We start from the raw sequence: 17,943 nt of genomic DNA, 5'->3' as shown, positions 1-17,943 counted from the left end.
TAAACTAAAAATATCTGTTTATAGAACACACAACATATGTCTCCACTTACTTGATTTTATGACCCACAGCACCGCCTGCCTCCATGTGTATCAGTGTATCAGAACCTGAAAGCCAAAGGGTTACCATTTAGGGAGTCTGATGTCTCACAAGATTGCTGATCCCGAAGCATGCACCATTGCTGGGGACCCAGTGCGCCTCCCTTCTGGATGCACTGCTGACTCCTAGTTCCTTACCACTCACCTACCTCATGCTGCAGCTGATCAGTGCATAGAAGGCTCTGAATTCTTATAGAATTTAATACATGCAGGGTTAGAAATGTTTTGAAAGATACCTCTTTGCTGACCAGTCAGTCAGATAGATACCTAACGCCAAATTTACCAACTTTTGGAGCAGCACAGCAACTAAATGTTGCTGCACTGTGTTGCTTCAAAGGAAGAGCAAAAAAACTGTGCTATATCTATTAAGATAAGGCACTGTTATTCTTTCCAGCAGTTCTGGCACACTTTAGGCTGTCATGTGCCAACGCACACAGCTTATCACCAAAATGCAAGGGACTGTGCATTCTGTCAAGCATAGGTTTTGTCGTGGAGGGGTGTCCTTCTAGTACAAAAACTATGCTTTGACTTAGTTTAATACTTTTCCTACTTTGTAAATGTGTTGTACTGCGAAATATAAATGCAAGGTGGGAAAACTAAGAAGACTTTTCAAATTTACTCCACTGTTATGCCTTCCTCGAGTAGGCATAATTTTTGTTGCAAATCCCTGTCTACAAATGTTAGGAGATAGGGATTTGTGTCAGACCCCATGGGTGGTTGAATGGGAAAGCATGTGTACCACCCATGGAATGCCCCTTGATGCAAAAGAGTGCATAGTGCTACTTATCTCACTCTAGGCAACTTTCCAATGCTAATCATGATTTAGGTTGGAAAATGTGCCTGGTTTGCGTCACTTTTGTGATGCAAACCCAGGGCAAAGGGTTAGCACATTCCCCCCTTAGTGAGTGCCAATGTTAACTTATCTGAGCTTAACTCACGCTTGCCACCAAATAATGTTGTCACAGGATCAGCTTCTGACACGGTCAACCAACCCTTTTACTTTACAAGCTTAATGAAAAGAATATTATTGAGCTTGATAATAGTAACACATTATTGGCCTGATGTTTTGTTGCGCTCAGCTAGAAGTAATACGAGCAGTCCGATGAAGTATCTGAGCAGATGCAATGCTATCATTTCTCATGATTTAACTAACTGATTTATTTTCTTAGATTTCAGATTGCTATCAACCTCAGTGAAGAACGTTATGCTTTAATCTTTGGATTCAATACGTTCATTGCTTTGGCCCTTCAGACAATTGTGACTGTTACTGTTGTTGACTCCAAAGGTCTGGGGTTGGATATTGTCACTCAGGTACAGTATGCTCTTTCTCCATTTTTGCATTGGGGTTTCATATATTTAGCTTGCTGCCATTTTTAGGTGCTCTAAGATCAGTGCTTACCTTGCGCCGGTCGTTGCATTTGGGGCCCACCAGTACTACGTTTTGGGGACCGGCAGTAACGTATTCTCAAAATAGAGAGAGAAAAATAGAAAAGTGAGGCGGAAGAGGCGGAAAAGAAAAGTGGAAAGACAGTAACAAAGGGAGACAGCAGAGATGCAAGTGAAGATACAAGACTGACAAAGAGAGGCAGGGAATCTCTGGTGATGGATTTAAGAGGCATAAAGTTGAATCAAGACAACGCAGCATTAGTATTCGGCCCTCCACCCTTTGTTAGTGCCACCCAGGGGCTTCTAAGCAAAACCTTGGGCCTCTGCACGTATTCTAATGCCAATTAAGCACTTTCCAAGATTATATTATTTACCACAGAGTTTAGAAGCTTTAAGTTTCCGTGCAAGGAACCCCCATCTAAAGACCCTAGCAGAATGGCATGTAGTGTGGTTGGTCTCAAGCACGTTGAAACTGTAAACTAAGGCTCTATAAATATAAAACCAACTGCCACTTTTTAACACATGCCCCTAGTGGTTGGTGGTGGGAACCAGTACCACATTTTGGGAACCAGATCGTATGTTTCATTTTGAGAAAAGAATTTGCAAGGGTGACTTAAATTGACTGGAGGGTAGGATATGGGAAGAAAGAATTGTGAGATAGAATCAAGACTGCACAGCCTTGGTGCTCAGCAACCTTTGGTTTTGGCAACAATGGTTTTGGGCTCCTAAGAAAAACATAGTTCAACTGCACTTTTTTCACAATTTAAGCACTGTCAACTAACACTCCAACACTTTCTATAGCAAGACAGTCTCAAAGTTGTTTAAAGCCAAGGAGAAGTCTTAAAAAATTGGACACTTAAGCATAATAGAGCCATTCCCTTGACAGAAGCCCACATTCTGATTAGTCCAGCTATCACACATAAGTATTACACTGTGCACAAAATAAAGTGTTCTTTAAAATGTGCCACTACTTTTCTGGCACACAACAAAATAGGTAGCCATTTCTAAATGTTTTATAGCAACCTTGCTGTTTTGAAGGCAGCTTGATTCATGCATGCCCTAATAAATATAGTGGGCTATGGAAGCCTCTAGTGCACTGTTAGGGTGGGCCAGCTAGCACAACAGCCATGATATTTATGGAAATACAGGCTCAATCTGTTTCCTTGATGATTGTAGGCATACCTGAACCCTGCAATCCTATTTACCTTCTCCCACCACTGTAAAGATATGGCTGTTCTATCTTTTTATGTGCACAGTCATAAAGATACTACTCATAAAATACCAGTTTTCCCCAGTGATTGGAGCAGCTTCCTGCTCATGAGGATGCAGTAAGTCAATTTCTTCCAAGCGGGTGGTGCTCAACATCCCCCTCAGCACCCTCTTGGCCCATTTGGGGTGAGTCAAAGCAGATCTTGTTGGGCAGGCTAAACCCCCTGATCACAGCCTCATACTAGCCCCAGCCACAGTCCAAAATCCTTGGCAAGTTAGTACCAGCAATCCCTCCTTGCATAGGGGATTGCCACAGTAAATTCAGGCACAACGTAGACTCCTTCAGTGCAATTACCCACACCATGGTAGCCCACCTGGCACACAAGGCGTTCATGAGGCCGGCACTCTGGTTACAGAAGTATTTCAACAGTGGTCTCCTCTGGCATACAGGCTCATCACTAGGGGTGTGCGGACCTCACAGAGTTTTACTCCACGGAATTCCCTGAATCACATAAAAACTCAATGAGATTCTGTAGAGTTCCGCCCACATCTAGTTAACCAGGGGTGGTGCCTTAAATATCCTCAGACAAGAAAGCACATCAAGAAAGGCCAGTGGAAATCGAAAACCAAGCACGACGTAGATGTCATGACACCTGTGGCCCAGACAGAGCAACCATAATGCAATGCATGTAAGCTCTGGATGCACCCCCAAATTACACCTGCCACAGAGGTTTTTGGAGTCAGAATTAAAAACAACAATCGGTTTCTTACAACACAAATGTATAACCTCTTCCGTGCGACCGACGGCACTCGGCCGTCTGATGTCACAGTGGGTGTGTGCAGAGGACAGCCGGGGGCCGTCCGAACCGTGCAAGTGTCAAATTCCTCAGCACCGCGGGGAAATTCCGGCCGCAGCGAAGTGGTTAAATGTAAATGTTGTTTTTGCCCTTTAAAAGAGGTTTTGGGCAACTTGAGTTTCAAAGAAAGGAGCAAAGCAGAGCAAATGTGTAACAAATCATTAATTCTGTGCATTAAAATTCAAGGTAAACTTCCTAGGGAGCATGTTTTTGTGAAGTTTTCATCACAAACTTTCCACAAATCTTTTTTTATTTTGACCCCCTCCCCCTTACACACTTCAGATTTCCGCTTAAAGGTACAATGCAGAGCTTAGCACCTCCACCTTACCCAGATACTGTCGCATGTTGAGAATCTGTGATGGTCCTCCATTGAGATGGAAGAAAATGGAGCCTAGGCAGAAAAGCAGCATGCCCCATACAGAAGCCATGATCCCGGAGTCAGAACTGCAGGCATGCTGCGGAGAACCAGCCCCTCTTGGGTGCCCCGTGCTGCTGGTTGCGCTGGTGGTGGTGGTCCCTGTGATTGCTGCTGCCTCCATCGCTTTTACTGTTCAGATTGTTTTTCATTATATCTCGTCCTGGCACAGACCGGCAGGAAGAGGGCACCCATACACCTGAGAAAGCACACAGTCCTCATCCTGTTAATTTGAAAATGTTGGCAGGCTGGTTCTTAAGAGACTTTCTTGCCCACGGCAAGCTTGCTGGGACTTTACGCTCCCCCTGCAGCCTTTTATCCAAGGACTGGCACAGAGAGCAAGTCTCCGCTTCATGTGCCATGCAGTTGCCAGAATGAATAATTCAGCCCTGCAGCCACACTAGCAGCATAAACAGCTTCCGGGCAATTAAGTCTCCGGGCCCACTTATCGAATTTCACTAAGGACATTTGCATATGATATATCATACTTTTACGAGGTAGCAGCAAAACTACACTGCATGACTCGACGGGACTCTTAATGGGCCTGCCTGTGGAACTTATCAAAAGTTAATAATATTTTTTACAAAGTGCTGAAACTACTTATTCTTTTAGTTAAAATAGGTGCGCACATTTCAGCAGGTCCACTGTACTTTAATGGCACAACATTGGTACTTCTTACCGAGGCAAATTTAACAAATGTGACTGCCACTTTTTAAATTAACCCCTTGCGTGCGTCGGATGGCCGCAGGCCGTCCGACGTCACAGTGGGGCGTGTGCGGAGGATGGCTGGGGGCCGTCTGAACCACGCCCACGTCATAAATCACCCGCAAAGGGTTAAAGTATTTTATTTCTGTGTGCGACTTGGCACATAAGTACAGTCATCCTCCTACTCGTGTACATAGGGCACATACCTCAAGCATAAGGTGGCTTGGGGCAGGAGGTGCTGTGGGTGAGGGAGCACACACCTTCGCTTGGATGCTGCCTTCCTGCTATGACTGTGTGCAGCTCTCTGGCTGCCCTCCCCTCTCTGCCCACGTACTGTGGCTGCACCCTGCTCTGAGCTTTCTAAACACAAAGGAAGGGCTGTACGCAGTGGTACTCCGGTCACACAATTTCAGTAGCCATTTTGGCATGTCAGCCCACCTCTTTGCATATGAAGCATAGCCTATCACGCCTTCAAGACATTCCAGTACTGATTAATTCTGCCAGTAAAGCAGATCAGTGGAATTTTTTTAGAAATTCCTTGTTACAAGAGTTAACACAGAATTACTAAAATTCTCCAATGTCGCCAGCGAAATTACAAATTCTGCCTCCAGTCCTGTACACAGGCAGACGTCTTGAGAAGCTTCCTCTGCTCACACAGCCCTGGATGCTTGGCAGATGACACATTTTGGTTTCTCAAGCTCCCCTTCTTAAAATCCTTTTCCAGACATCAAATGTGATTTAGGGTCTGAGTCTTGAATGTTTTATGTTGGGATTCTGCTTCTTTCTAAGTGTACATTTCTCTTTTTTCTTCTTTCCTGCTAAAAGGATGTCTGTCACAGCAGACAAGACTCCAAAGATGAATGACCCACAACACAATTCATGGGAATGAACAGAGTACACAACTGGATGTCAGCCACAGTGATATGTGCATCAAAAGGTTAATCCCAGGCTCCTACCCCTACGTATTATAATTCACTTATCACCCTCATCCGCTTCCTGAGAAGTGTCTAGGCCTCTTCCTTGTGATATATCACTAAATCAAAGATCAACCTTTTGAATTGTGAATGTGGGAGCCTCTTCCTGCTTTTCCTCCAGTGTGGGTCTCACCCAGCTCACAAGAATGCACCAATTCATGAATCTATCTAGGGGGATTCCTCTACTCCTCTTTGCCACCCTAGGCCGGCCTGCAGTTCCCAAAATTGAACCAAGGGTCTTCCATTTAATATGCCAATGCATGCACGCTTAATCAGTTGACATTCACAGCACACTTTCTGTCCAGTACTGGTAACTCCATGAATTGTGCCACTATAGTCACACATGTATTAATCATACACATTCAGTGTGTACGCACTGTTAAGTACTGCAGCCTTTCTGTATTTTAGCAAAGTGTGCTGCTTACAAACACACACTCTGCCAATGCACACACTCACCATGTGTGCACTGTACAACAAGTCACCCTTCAGATATTGTACTTCACGCTAGCACACATACACCCATCACATGCTCATACTGCACATCTTTTACATCATGCATTCCTTGCAGGCATAGATACACTCAGCACATGCAGTAATCACATGTGTACTACAAAGTACTGCTCTATCCCCAAACTGTATGCTTCCCAGACACACATACATCCAGCACAGAGTCACTACTTTATGCAGTGCTCTCAACAGAGCTTACGTCCCTCAAAGAACAAGTACTGTCAAAGCCAAGTATCTATTGTAGAAGCTTTGTGAAGTGTAAAAGATGTAAAGTAAACCAATGCTGTTATTGCATATATTTTATTGCATTAACGAATCAGCATGAATTTGAAGCAGGTGTTAGAATATTAAAACAAGCATTGGCAAAGCCAACAGTAGTGGCCTTTTTGTAGAGCAATACTACATAAATATGACACCATGGGCATGTGTATTTTGCCTGATCAATGTTAGAAAGGGAAATGGAGTCTGAAGGTTTCTTGTGGAAGTGCCTTGTCTGCCCTTGTTGACAACTGTTGTCACGTGTGTCCTTTGCTATGGCATCTTTCATGTCTTTGATGGCAGAATATAGTGTGTGGTCCTGCTGTCAGGGGTTTTGACTGTTATCAATGCTAGCATTGTGTATTGAGTCTAACTATGAGTAGGGTGTGTTTCACTGGAATCTGGTTTTATTTTGTCACTCCTTGTCAAGAATATTGTGTGTTGCTGTGTGTTACTAGTGCTAGAAGGGTATAATATGGGTCACTGTTTGTAGAGAAATGTTGGCTCTTTGTCACTGGACCCTGTGCTTTGCTCCCTATATTGTTGAGAAATAAGGGGCATATTACCAAGGCAGGCAAAATGAAATTATCGCCGAAAGGACCGCAAAGCGGCGATAATTTCATCGCCCTATTAGCAAGCTGTTGCTAACATCAGTTAGCGACAGCTTTTAGGTGATAGCGAGCGGTGTGGGGCCCGCTTTGCATGTCAGCAATATTTATCGCTAATGACATGCAAAGTGGGTGTACCCAACCTGTTAGCGACTGAAAGGAGTCGCTAACATCGCTATTGCCTATTATCAACGCAGGCGTGGCGATTAAAATATTCCCGCTAAACCTGAATACCGCCAAATCCTAACACCTGCTCAGACCACTTCTTAGCCTGTATATCCAATGGGAGGTGGATATTCAGGTTACGTCCCTATTAGCGATAATGCCTGAATATCGCTGAATTTCCAGCGATATTCACGCATTTTGCCGCTATCGCCGGATATTTTATCGCTTTGGAGATAAACATTGCTAATAGCACGTTATCCCTGCGATAAAATCCGGCCATGCTCGGCGATAAAAAAAATGTTGCTAAGCCTATTTAGTGACAAATATTGCTAGTTGTTAATAATATGCCCCTAAGTATTTAAACCATGTCTCCTGTCTTATTTCACTAACATGGTACAGTGTCTCAGCACCTTTTTACTGAAATTGATTTTGATATTTTTTGTTATGGGTTAAGAGCAAGTTTGATTTCAATCTTAAAAATAGAGGGGCAAATTACAACAGCAGTGTGCCACCGGAGCATTACTTTTCCGACTCTCCGGTGGCACAATGCCCTGCTCCCCATTTACAAGTCGACTCTAAGCCCCTCTGCATGGCTTATCGCCACCTTGTAAATATGGGCATCCTCGCCGCAGTTTTCTGCAGCAAAAGGGCGTGCAATGGGCATCGCTGTGGGTGTACCCAGGCAACACCCACTGCTTTTTGACACTGCTCCGATTTACAAGGATCTTAAGTCTGGGGCAGCGCCAAAAATGAACACCTTTGATAAGGAGGCATTAGAGTGGCGCAACAAGGAGAAATACTTATATTTCGTGTTGTTTTTTGCTTTTTATATGTGTGCTGCAGCACACAGAAGAAGCAAAACACCATTAATTACTGTTTTTGTGACGGAAGGTGTCTCTTTATGCACAAACACAATCATCCCTGCAATCCAGGCACCCTTGCACCATGGTGCATGGGTGCCTTCACTGGTGCAAGGCAGCTTTTTGAGCGGCGGCGCAAGGGAAAACACAGGGATGCGACATACTCTTGTCAATATGATGCATCCCTGTGTTTTTTAAATGATGCATCGTGGTGCTGCTTAATTGCTTGCAGCGCCACGCTATTTAGTTGTAAATATGCCCAAGCAAATCAAGCCTCAGAACAGGATTTTTTATTGTAAGACTAGAGAAAGCTTTGTCTATGCGAGCTCTGGCAAGTACACTGACAGAAGTTAAAAGTAAGCTCTCACCAGCATCGCCCCTTTTATAAAATAGGACGGTAAACACTGCTGAAGCTCACCAGACCTTGCTTCTGGCACTTACTCCTGATCGAGAGATGAGAACAACTAATATGCTTTTTCTAAATAATCCCCAGTATTTTCTTCCAACACACTGTTATTTCATTAGAAATATCAAGTTATAAATTGTGCAACTTTACATACATACAAACAAACCTTTTCAAAGAAACATGACCTACACTTATGTGCATAAAAATCTGCTGCTTGAATAAAAGAGTCCCTTTCCACTTCCAAAATGGCTATCCCATGTGCAAAATGCCATTTTGCTGGTTATACCTGCTACACAAGTAGCGCACCTCCAGGAAACCTCAAGTTGTCATGAGCGCAACTGTCCCAATTGCTTGTGCCCTCATCGCCGCCACCGATGACATCAGGACCCTGTTCAACAACGGAGAAACCGCGGCCCTCATACTCCTGGACCTGTCAGCCGCCTTCAACACGGTCTGCCACCGCAAACTAAGAGCATGTCTCCACGACGCCAAAATCCAAGAGAAGGCCCTGGACTGGACCACCTCCTTCCTCTCCGGCAGAACTCACAGCGTCTGGCTTCCCCCCTTCCACTCCGAAACCACCGAGATCATCTGCGACGTACACCATGGCTCAGCCCAACGTTGTTCAATGCCTACATGGCTCCGCTCGCCCACGTCGCCCAACTTCACGACCTCAACATCATCTCCTATGCCGACGACACCCAGTTGAGCCTCTCCCTCACCAATGACACCCACACTGCCAAAACCAACATCCACGAAGGAATGAAGGCCGTCGCCGACTGGATGAGAAACAGCCGACTGAAGCTGAACTCGGACAAGTCGGAGGTCCTCATCCTCGGCTCCACCCCCTCGGCCTGGGACGACTCCTGGTGGCGGACTGCACTAGGAGCACCCCCTACACCCACCGACCACGCATGCAACCTAGGGGTCGTCCTTGACTCCACCCTCTCCATGAGGAAGCAGCTCAACGACGTCTCCTCCTCCTGCTTCAACACCCTCCGCATGTTTTGCAGGATCTTCAAGTGGATCCCCACAGAAACTAGAAGGACGGTCACCCAGGCCCTCGTCAGCAGTAGACTGGACTACTGCAACGCACTCTATGCAGGAGCCCCGGCCAAACTCCTGAAACGGCTCCAGCGCATCCAGAACGCCTGCGCGCCTCATCCTCGACATCCCTTGCCGCAGCCACATCACATCCCACCTGAGAGACCTGCACTGGCTCCCCATCAACAAGAGGATAACCTTCAAGCTCCTCACCCACGCACACAAGGCACTCTATGTCACCGGACCTGCGTACCTCAACAGCCGACTCAGCCTCTACACCCCCTCCAGCCAGCTCCGCTTTGCAGACCGCGCCTTCGCCTCCGTCCCACGCATATGTAGAGTGACTGCCTGTGGCAGATCATTCTCCCACCTCGCTGCCAAGATGTGGAACACCCTCCCCATCCACCTACGGCAAACCGAAGACCTTCTTACCTTCAGGAGACTCCTCAAGGCCTGGCTCTTTGAACAGTAGCAGAGGTCCCCCCCCCCCAGTGCCTTGAGACCCTCAAGGGGTATGTAGTGTGCTTTACAGATGCTATGATTGATTGATTGAAGAGCCAGGAGTAATTCTCCAGTGGCGTAAGCCAAAGTGACTCAGAGATTGAACCTTCTTTTAGTGACCCGTTGTGCATCTCTAGGTCAGAGGTACTACTGTAAGGGGTTTCTAGGCAACCATCTTGGATTCCCATTAGCTAAGAGTGCCAGACCACCCCAGTATGCATAACATGTTCCCCATTGTCATTCTTTTGCAGACAAAGCTGGGAACTGATTGCTCGGGTTGCCTGTTTGGCAATGCTTGTGGCCACGTACCACTTTCTTGATTGGGTCCTTTGAACTTAAACTCCCTATGTTATTCGCTGACCCTTTCATTGGCACGCTCTTGCGCCCTGCTACTGCCATGTCCTTTGTCTGCAGCCCACAGGGGGGTTAGCCTCCTTCTCTCTAGGGTCGGCTCTGTCTCGCATTTGGCAGTAATACTTTGCCCAGTGTGCCTACTCACATTTGCTTCTACCTTCTTATCATGCTTAACCTAAAAGCAACCTTCAACTTAGTCACGCACCTTTAAAATTCTTTCAACATTTATGGCATTCGCCACACTCCAGTAGGTCACTGTCTACCTTGGTACATGCTTTTGAACATTGGCACCCCAATCCTACTTTCTCTTCATAATGTACAGTGTCCCAGAGCAATCCATACTTTCCTCACAGCTGTAATCTTCAGTCAGTCTGTAAATAGAGTATCTAAGAGTTCTAAGGGCTCATTTAGAAATCACTATCTATCAATAGGCTAAAGAATGGCAACTGTGCCTGAATATGACTTACAGCAAAAGGATTGGGGCAACCTGTATACATAGGTGTCTTAGTATATAATGTCTCCAAATATTACTTGCTACTACGACACTTTAAACGCGATTAGAATTAGTGGTTAGAAGCCGGCTACTATTGAGACTCAGGAGCATATTTACAAGGGGATTGCCCCACTGGAACATTACTTTTAGCGATGTTCCAGTGACACACTGCCCTGCTCCATATTTATAAAGTGGCGTTAAGCCACTTTGCATGGCTTCAAAGCCACTTGTAAAATTTTACTATTCATGCAGATGAAAGGGGCGTGCAATGGCTTTTGCAGTGAGCATTCCACTGCAACATCCATTGCTTTGTGTCAGTTTCCCACTTTTACAAGGAGGTGTAAATCTGAGGCAGGGCCAAAAACTAACGCCATTCAAAAGCAGGTGTTACATTGGCCAAAGAGGAGAAATACTTTTTATTCTCCTCGTTTTGGCTCTTTCTATCCGTGCTGCATTCTGCAACACACATAGAAAGAGAAAACAATCTTTAAAGTTTGTTCATGTGCAGGAAGGTGTTCCTTCCTACACAAACAATAATTCCCTGCAAAACAGACAATAGTACAAGGGTGCCTGCATTTAATGGATGATTTCCTGCAATGGTGCATGTGTTGCAGGAAATCAACCCTGCAACGTAGGCACCCTTGTACTATTGCACAATGGTGTCAGTGTTGGTGCTAGGCAGCTTTTTTTAGTGCCAGTGGGAGGGAAAACACATGGGCGCCTCCCTGCATTTTTTAAATGACAGCGCGGCGCAGTAAAATTGCTTGCAGCGCTGCTTTGCACCATTTCCTTCTAAATATTTCCCTCAATGTGTTAGCAACTCAGTCCCAGAGTGTTTGGGAAATCAATTAAATATATTAATCAATGCTTCTATGTTTTCTAAAAGTATGACCAAAGAACAAAAATGGAATCTAAAATGTTTAAACTCAATCTATTAAAGGGTGCAGAGAAATATCACAAATTCCAAAAATAATAGGTAAAACATACGATTTACATGGTGATGGTCCAGCTCATGTGAATCATATGTGAAAGTATAACAGAAAATAGTATCACACATATAAGCAAAGAACACGTTTTCTAATTTTAGATATATACCAGTATTTAGAACCGTGGATCAATCTTATTCTTGAGTTCCAGAATAAATCGTAATTACATTATTTAGTCCAAAGTTATGGTGGTCAACTTTTCGACGCATGCTCTCGATAAATATTCAATTTGAAATACTTTATTTGGGCCAAAGGCCATAAAAGTTTCATAGCAACACAAAATATTCGCAAGGTATTCAAGTACCTATACATAACAGTACTATATACATGTGTTGCACCCCTGCATGATATGATCTAAAATGCATCAAGCAATAAATATAAAGTATTCTCAGGAAAATGATCATCAATCTCAGGATAAAACAATATAAAGTGGTCACTAAGCATTCCAGTGCATCCCCCCAATGTATACATTTTTAAAATCAGCTAAAACTTTTATAATACAATGTAAATAACTGATTATTTTGTGCAATTCAAAATGCTTTCCCAGTTATAGGTACGTTATCCATTGCGACATCGTAGCTTTAGCCCCATTTTACTTCTTATAAGTCCTACTACAAACAAATATCGGGATAAGGCAAATGTTAAGTACAGTACAGTGCTAACTGTCAGCACCCTCACTGCATCTTGGTGCTTCCTAAATCCCAGTGTATTGAACAATGGTCGTATCCATTTCCCCCTTGCCCAAGCATATGCTGGGCAGAAGAATGGGATATCTCCTGTATTTTCGGTAGCCCCTAAAGTGCTTGTAGTGCATAAAGTGCAGGACCAGTCTCCCTTTGTTCCCCAATTTGCTGTATAGCTCCTGATCTGCAAGGTGTTCTACCTCAACTTCAGATACAGGATTCTTGCTAAATGGGGTTGGACATTATCGAGGAATTCTTCTAAACTTGGGTTCAGTTTTATAGTAAGAAATTGAGTTGTCAGCCTTCCGAATCTTGGGTCACAGTGAAGTACATTCAGGGTATGTTGCCAGTAAGTTCTCTTCAGCAAGTTTTTGCAACTTGATGTTAAGCTGTACGGGTCGGTCCAGTAGGAACTGAGGCCTAGCTCTATAAGCCATTTCTTGACAAATCTTAGCCAAGGGAAAGTGAGACATGTATCAATGGCTTAGAGTTCTCTTACACCTTCTCTGTGTTTGGCTAATTCTGGTATTATCCACAAGCGGATCCAATAGAGCAATGGTCGCAGTATTGCAATTTGACCTATACACTTCATATTTAGATTGTGGAATATTGGGATAAGTGGTGTTAATGAATGTAACCCCATTAGTCTCCTCCTAAACTTGTTTTCCCCATTTGCTAGTTTTTTGTGTAACCAATAACCCAGATATCTGATCCATACAATGCTGCTGCCTGCACCTTGCATTTATGTAACTCAAGAGCTGGTGTCAAGGGTTTGCTTGATGATAAGCTATACCTTTTGAGGACAGCCCCTGCCCCCTGGGCTAGCCGTAATGCTGAATGATTTACCTGCTGTTTCCATGATAGTTTTGAATCAAGTAATATACCCAAGTAAGTAACATTTTGGGGCTTGTTCTAATTTTTGGTTGTTCATCTTAAAATTATTTCTAAAACCCTTATGGGGATTTATGGCCATATAATTAGTTTTACCAGTATTTATTTCTAGCCCCTTTGCATTGTAGTATCCGTTAAAATCGTCCATTAAGTTTTGTAAGCCCCTGGGTGTCTGCGAGATCAGGATGGTATCATCTGTGAATAATAACGCTGGTACCAGATTCCCGTTCAACTTTGGGGGGTCATTTTTGTTTTTTTGTAGAGGGTCAACCACGTCATTAATATGGAGCGAGAACAGGGTGGGGGAGAGTACGCATCCCTGTCTCACTCCTCGATCTATTGGGATTGGTCCTGTGAGCTCCCCATTTATTCCCCAGCAAACTGTGGCGTAATTGTCGCAGTGTAGCCTTATTATCTGTGCTAGCAGGCTTGCAGGAACTTCCTGTTTTTTTAGTGAGTCCCACAATAAACATCTGGGTATGAGGTCAAAGGCCGCCCTCAAATCTACAAATACTACGCAGATGTGGCCCCCTTTTACCTTAACATATTTCCAGATGATGCATAAAAGTCTGAAGACTTGATCCATCATAATTGTGCAAGCTCTAAATCCTGCCTGGTACGGGGTTATTATGTTGTTGGTCTCTATCCATTCATCAAACCTGTTCAGTAGTCATCTGGCATATATTTTTCGGAGCACGTCTATCAGGCTAATTGGCCTGTAATTCTTGGGTTTCTGTTTGCTGCCTTTTATGTGGGTGGGGACAATTTCAGCCCTTTCCACGTTGCTGGTGCTGATGCACCTGCTGCTATAGTTTTACTAATTAGGTTGACATAAAGGACCCAAACCTTTTTGTCATGCTTGAACAGATCTCCAGGGAATCTATCTAGTCCCGGGGCTTTTAACTGCTTGATGGTATCTGTTACATTTTTATTTTCTTTTAGCGTAAACATGATCACTTCTCTGTCTCCCTCGTTAGTAGCAGGCTCGCAATATTTGGTGTAAATTGCCGGAAGCTTGAATATAAATTAGTAAAGTGCTCGGTCTGTGGAAAAGTAAATTTTGCCATGTTCTGTGTCCCTACGCCTCATCCATCATATGTTATGTGTGCATGACCAATATGCATATGTTGTTCCCCATGTCTGTTTAATGACGCAATTACAGTTGTGTCCACCTCTAGTATGTTAGTTTCCAGTCCTCGTGAATACTACGAATATCAGGCCTATGTAAAGTTATGTTGCCACGTTTCCCAGTGTGCACGTTATTTCATTATAAAGTCCCCGTTTCCAGGCCTCAAAAGGGCCCTGACCACAGATTCAGCTCCTGTCTCCTGAAAGCCTCGCTGAGGAGCGATACAGCCCCCCACCTGTATCCTCGACCCTTCACTTACTTCCTGCCTCGCAGTGCCCGGTGCAGCTTGGCTCTGCCTCTGAGTCTGCCAAAAGTATGTTATAGTTCCAGCTATCAGTTCAGTCCTCCTCCTCTGCATTCCTAAGCTACTGAACTGCATCAATAGTTTCCGTCATTGTCTAGCCTTCTCGTCTCCACGTTAGAGAAATACTGTATTAATGGTCATTTAATATTCTTCATCACGCACTACATGTAGAATAATGCATGGTCCAGTCTTAGAGTCAAGTTAGCTTCTCCCCTCATGACTTCTAGTTTATATCAACATGTTCCCTAAACATTAGATACCAGATAGGGTTTAGGTACATGTCGCTCCGACCCTCCAGACTTTACTCTCTGCTCCTAGCACAGAGTTCGTAGCCCCCAGCTTCTCCTAGTAATACGTCATTGCCAGTTTTCGCGCACCATTAGGTTAGAGGTCCCGGCTCCTTAGATAGCCCCCTCCAAAGTTTCCGCCCATTCATGAGATATTCTGTTACGTTTGCATCACATGTCTATGTATACTCCCAGTTACACCTCTTTTTACTGTTATCTTTCGCGACTGCTACGCGTCACGCCTTCTGCTCCACCCACTGCTACGCCTACTGCAATGTAATGCTATGTGTTTGCGCTATGTATATAAGTTGATGTATTGTTATTAAAAGTTAGCGCGCTCATCCCAGACCAAGCCCCAGCAGCTGCTGGGTCATCCTATGCAGGTTGTCCTGATCCTGTCCTTATGCTGTAATAAACCTGCAGAAACTCCTACTACCTCGAATCTTGACTCTTATTTTATTGAGCTATCTGTTATTCATTCATTCATCCAAAAATAGATCCGGTATTATTTATTTATATACCACATAATGGCGCCCGAACAGGGACTTGCCCTTTCCCCACGCGTCGGTGAAGCCACGCCGACCCCCTGACCCTCTGCAGCCGTGACGGAACCATACCGGCCACGTGCAGATATTTCTGCTTCAAGTATCCCTCAGGCCCACGGAGGAGACGGAGGAGGCGGTCCAGCATCCGAACGAGACGGTGGAGGAACGCGGCGAGTCCCGACCAGAGCCCAAGCCGAGAGTCCAAGGTCCGAGGTATCCGGAGGCCCACCCGTAACTGAAGTCCGAAGTCCGAAGTTCGTCGTCGTAGCAGTCCAGTCCCGTCCGAGGCTTTCCGTTCCGTGCTGCCCGGTGAGTACCATTGCTGGGGTAGTATCTAGACAGGACCAATCTAAATTGACTCCTGGTCCGTGGGTTGGTGGTGCCCAGACTCACAAACGAAGTGTTCACCTAGGTGGATACGGGTCTTGATGCGTCCCTTTGTGGGACCGGTATGTTCCGTACTGTTACAGCAGTGCATCCAGTAACTCTAGTCTGTTCCGTTCTCGAGAAAATCTGTTCTGTTTCTGTTTTCAGTATTTTCAGGTAATATTCTGTTCGAACTGTTATGTTATGATATTGTTTAATGTAATTCCAATGTCGTGGTATGCCTGAATTGTTTTCCCAATTGTTATTGTTCTTCGTGTATTGTATTGTGTTCCGATTCAAGTTTACAATGCCGCTCTTTTCAAAGATTACGTCAGTTAAAAACTAGAAAGGGTCTGTTAGAGGAAGCAGTTCCTGTCCCGCCTAGGGACAGTCCAGGTCATTTTATGTATCAGAAACATGGCATAAGCGCCATAATGTATCTAGATTTATGGGTAGAGTATACCAAACAGTTAGAAGAAAAGTATAGATGGCCCGTATCGGGTACATGGGATGCCGAATGTATCATGCGAGTAGAAGAAGCATTATGGAAAAAGAAAGCCAGACAGTCACAGAAAGATGCCATCGAGTTATGGCGTAAAGAAGCGCATAGAAGAACGGAAAAGGAAGTCAGAAAGTCAGAGTTAAGTAGAGAATCCCAAGAACGAGCCCAAGAAAGAGAATTAATCGAGATAGGTGAACAAGTCAAAGCCGAACAGTCAGACAGACAGAGGCATGCCCTTATTAAGGGTATGTATCCTCTCCTTGCCGAAGGTTTGCCAAAAGCGACCCCAGAGGCATCCAGTAATTTCCCGCCGCCATTAGTTCCGACCAAGCTACGTCACAAACAGACCGCAGCTGATATTTTTATTTCGTCCTACTTGGACGACACAGTCCCAGAATATGCGAATCCTGTTCGCGCTCCGCCAGTCCCTGCAAATCAGGTACTTCCCGCTCCTCCAGACACCGGAGTACCTGTTACGGTACCCCCGGTCCAGCCTACAGTTCCATTTCCCACTCTGCCAGGACGTAGAGCCTCAGTAGACGACTCCAGTCTAGGGGCCGCAGGAGGAGCTACTCCTCAAACCCCGCCGCCACACAAGCGTTTAACATTACTCGAATTACATGATCAAGCGTTACAGCGTACGCCCAAACATCAGTCTGTTACAGAAATCAGGCAAACCCTTAACGAATGTGTCTATGATCCAGTTCCAGGCGAATATAATATGGTTTTATATTCCTTACGTGTAAGGAGAGTGACCGAGTATCTAGTCACCTTGCCGAATATGAAAGAAGATCTAGACAGAATATATCGTTTCATCCGTACAGGGGATGATCCAGGAAGTATTGGCGAGACTATGTCTCAAAGGAAAGCCGAGATCCAGCTCATGATATTAAAGTTCCTGATCAATTGTCTAATAAGAGAACAAGATTACCCGTCTAAAGATCCCGCCGAAATGAGAATCCTGACAAGGTGGAGTGATAATATAGCCGAGGGTAAGCACAAGACCGTCGGTGCCATGGAGAGTATGTACAAGAAAATTCGTAAAGAAATAATAAGGTTACACGAACAGCGTAAAGCAACACAAGTAAGCGAGAAAGAAAGTATCTCTGATCCTGAAGAGGAAGACGAGAATCCCGCCAGAATAGCGTATGTAGGAAAATCTAGATTTCCAGATCGCCATTTACGCCTAGAACACAAGTCTATTTTTCATCATCCAGCACCAGAACAAGGTTCCCTAGAACAAGTATTTCAAGCTACCGATCACATTCTGAAATCACGAGTCGGTTACAGTGAATTAAGTACTATGCATGAACAAGAACTAGCCCGATCAGCAGTCCGATGGATTACTGATTCTACCACTTTTCCAGACGAAATAGTGGCACAAATGTTTCTGAAATTGCCCCCAGCCGAGC

At 44.7% G+C, this 17,943-nt stretch overlaps 1 protein-coding gene across 2 annotated transcripts in view; it reads left to right on the top strand.

Moving 5' to 3' along the window:
* Window positions 1-17,943, top strand: part of LOC144791735 (thiamine transporter 2-like) — a 381,748-nt gene that overhangs the window by 338,414 nt on the left and 25,391 nt on the right. For both annotated transcript variants that reach the window (XM_078666502.1, XM_078666503.1), the window contains one exon: window positions 1,266-1,407. In XM_078666502.1, the coding sequence (XP_078522628.1) occupies window positions 1,266-1,407 (142 nt within the window). The remainder of the gene's footprint in view (window positions 1-1,265; window positions 1,408-17,943) is intronic.

The sequence above is a fragment of the Lissotriton helveticus genome, chromosome 11 (assembly GCF_964261635.1).
Source record: "Lissotriton helveticus chromosome 11, aLisHel1.1, whole genome shotgun sequence".
Lineage (NCBI taxonomy): Eukaryota > Metazoa > Chordata > Amphibia > Caudata > Salamandridae > Lissotriton > Lissotriton helveticus.
This window is presented reverse-complemented; position numbering and strand designations above follow the sequence as displayed.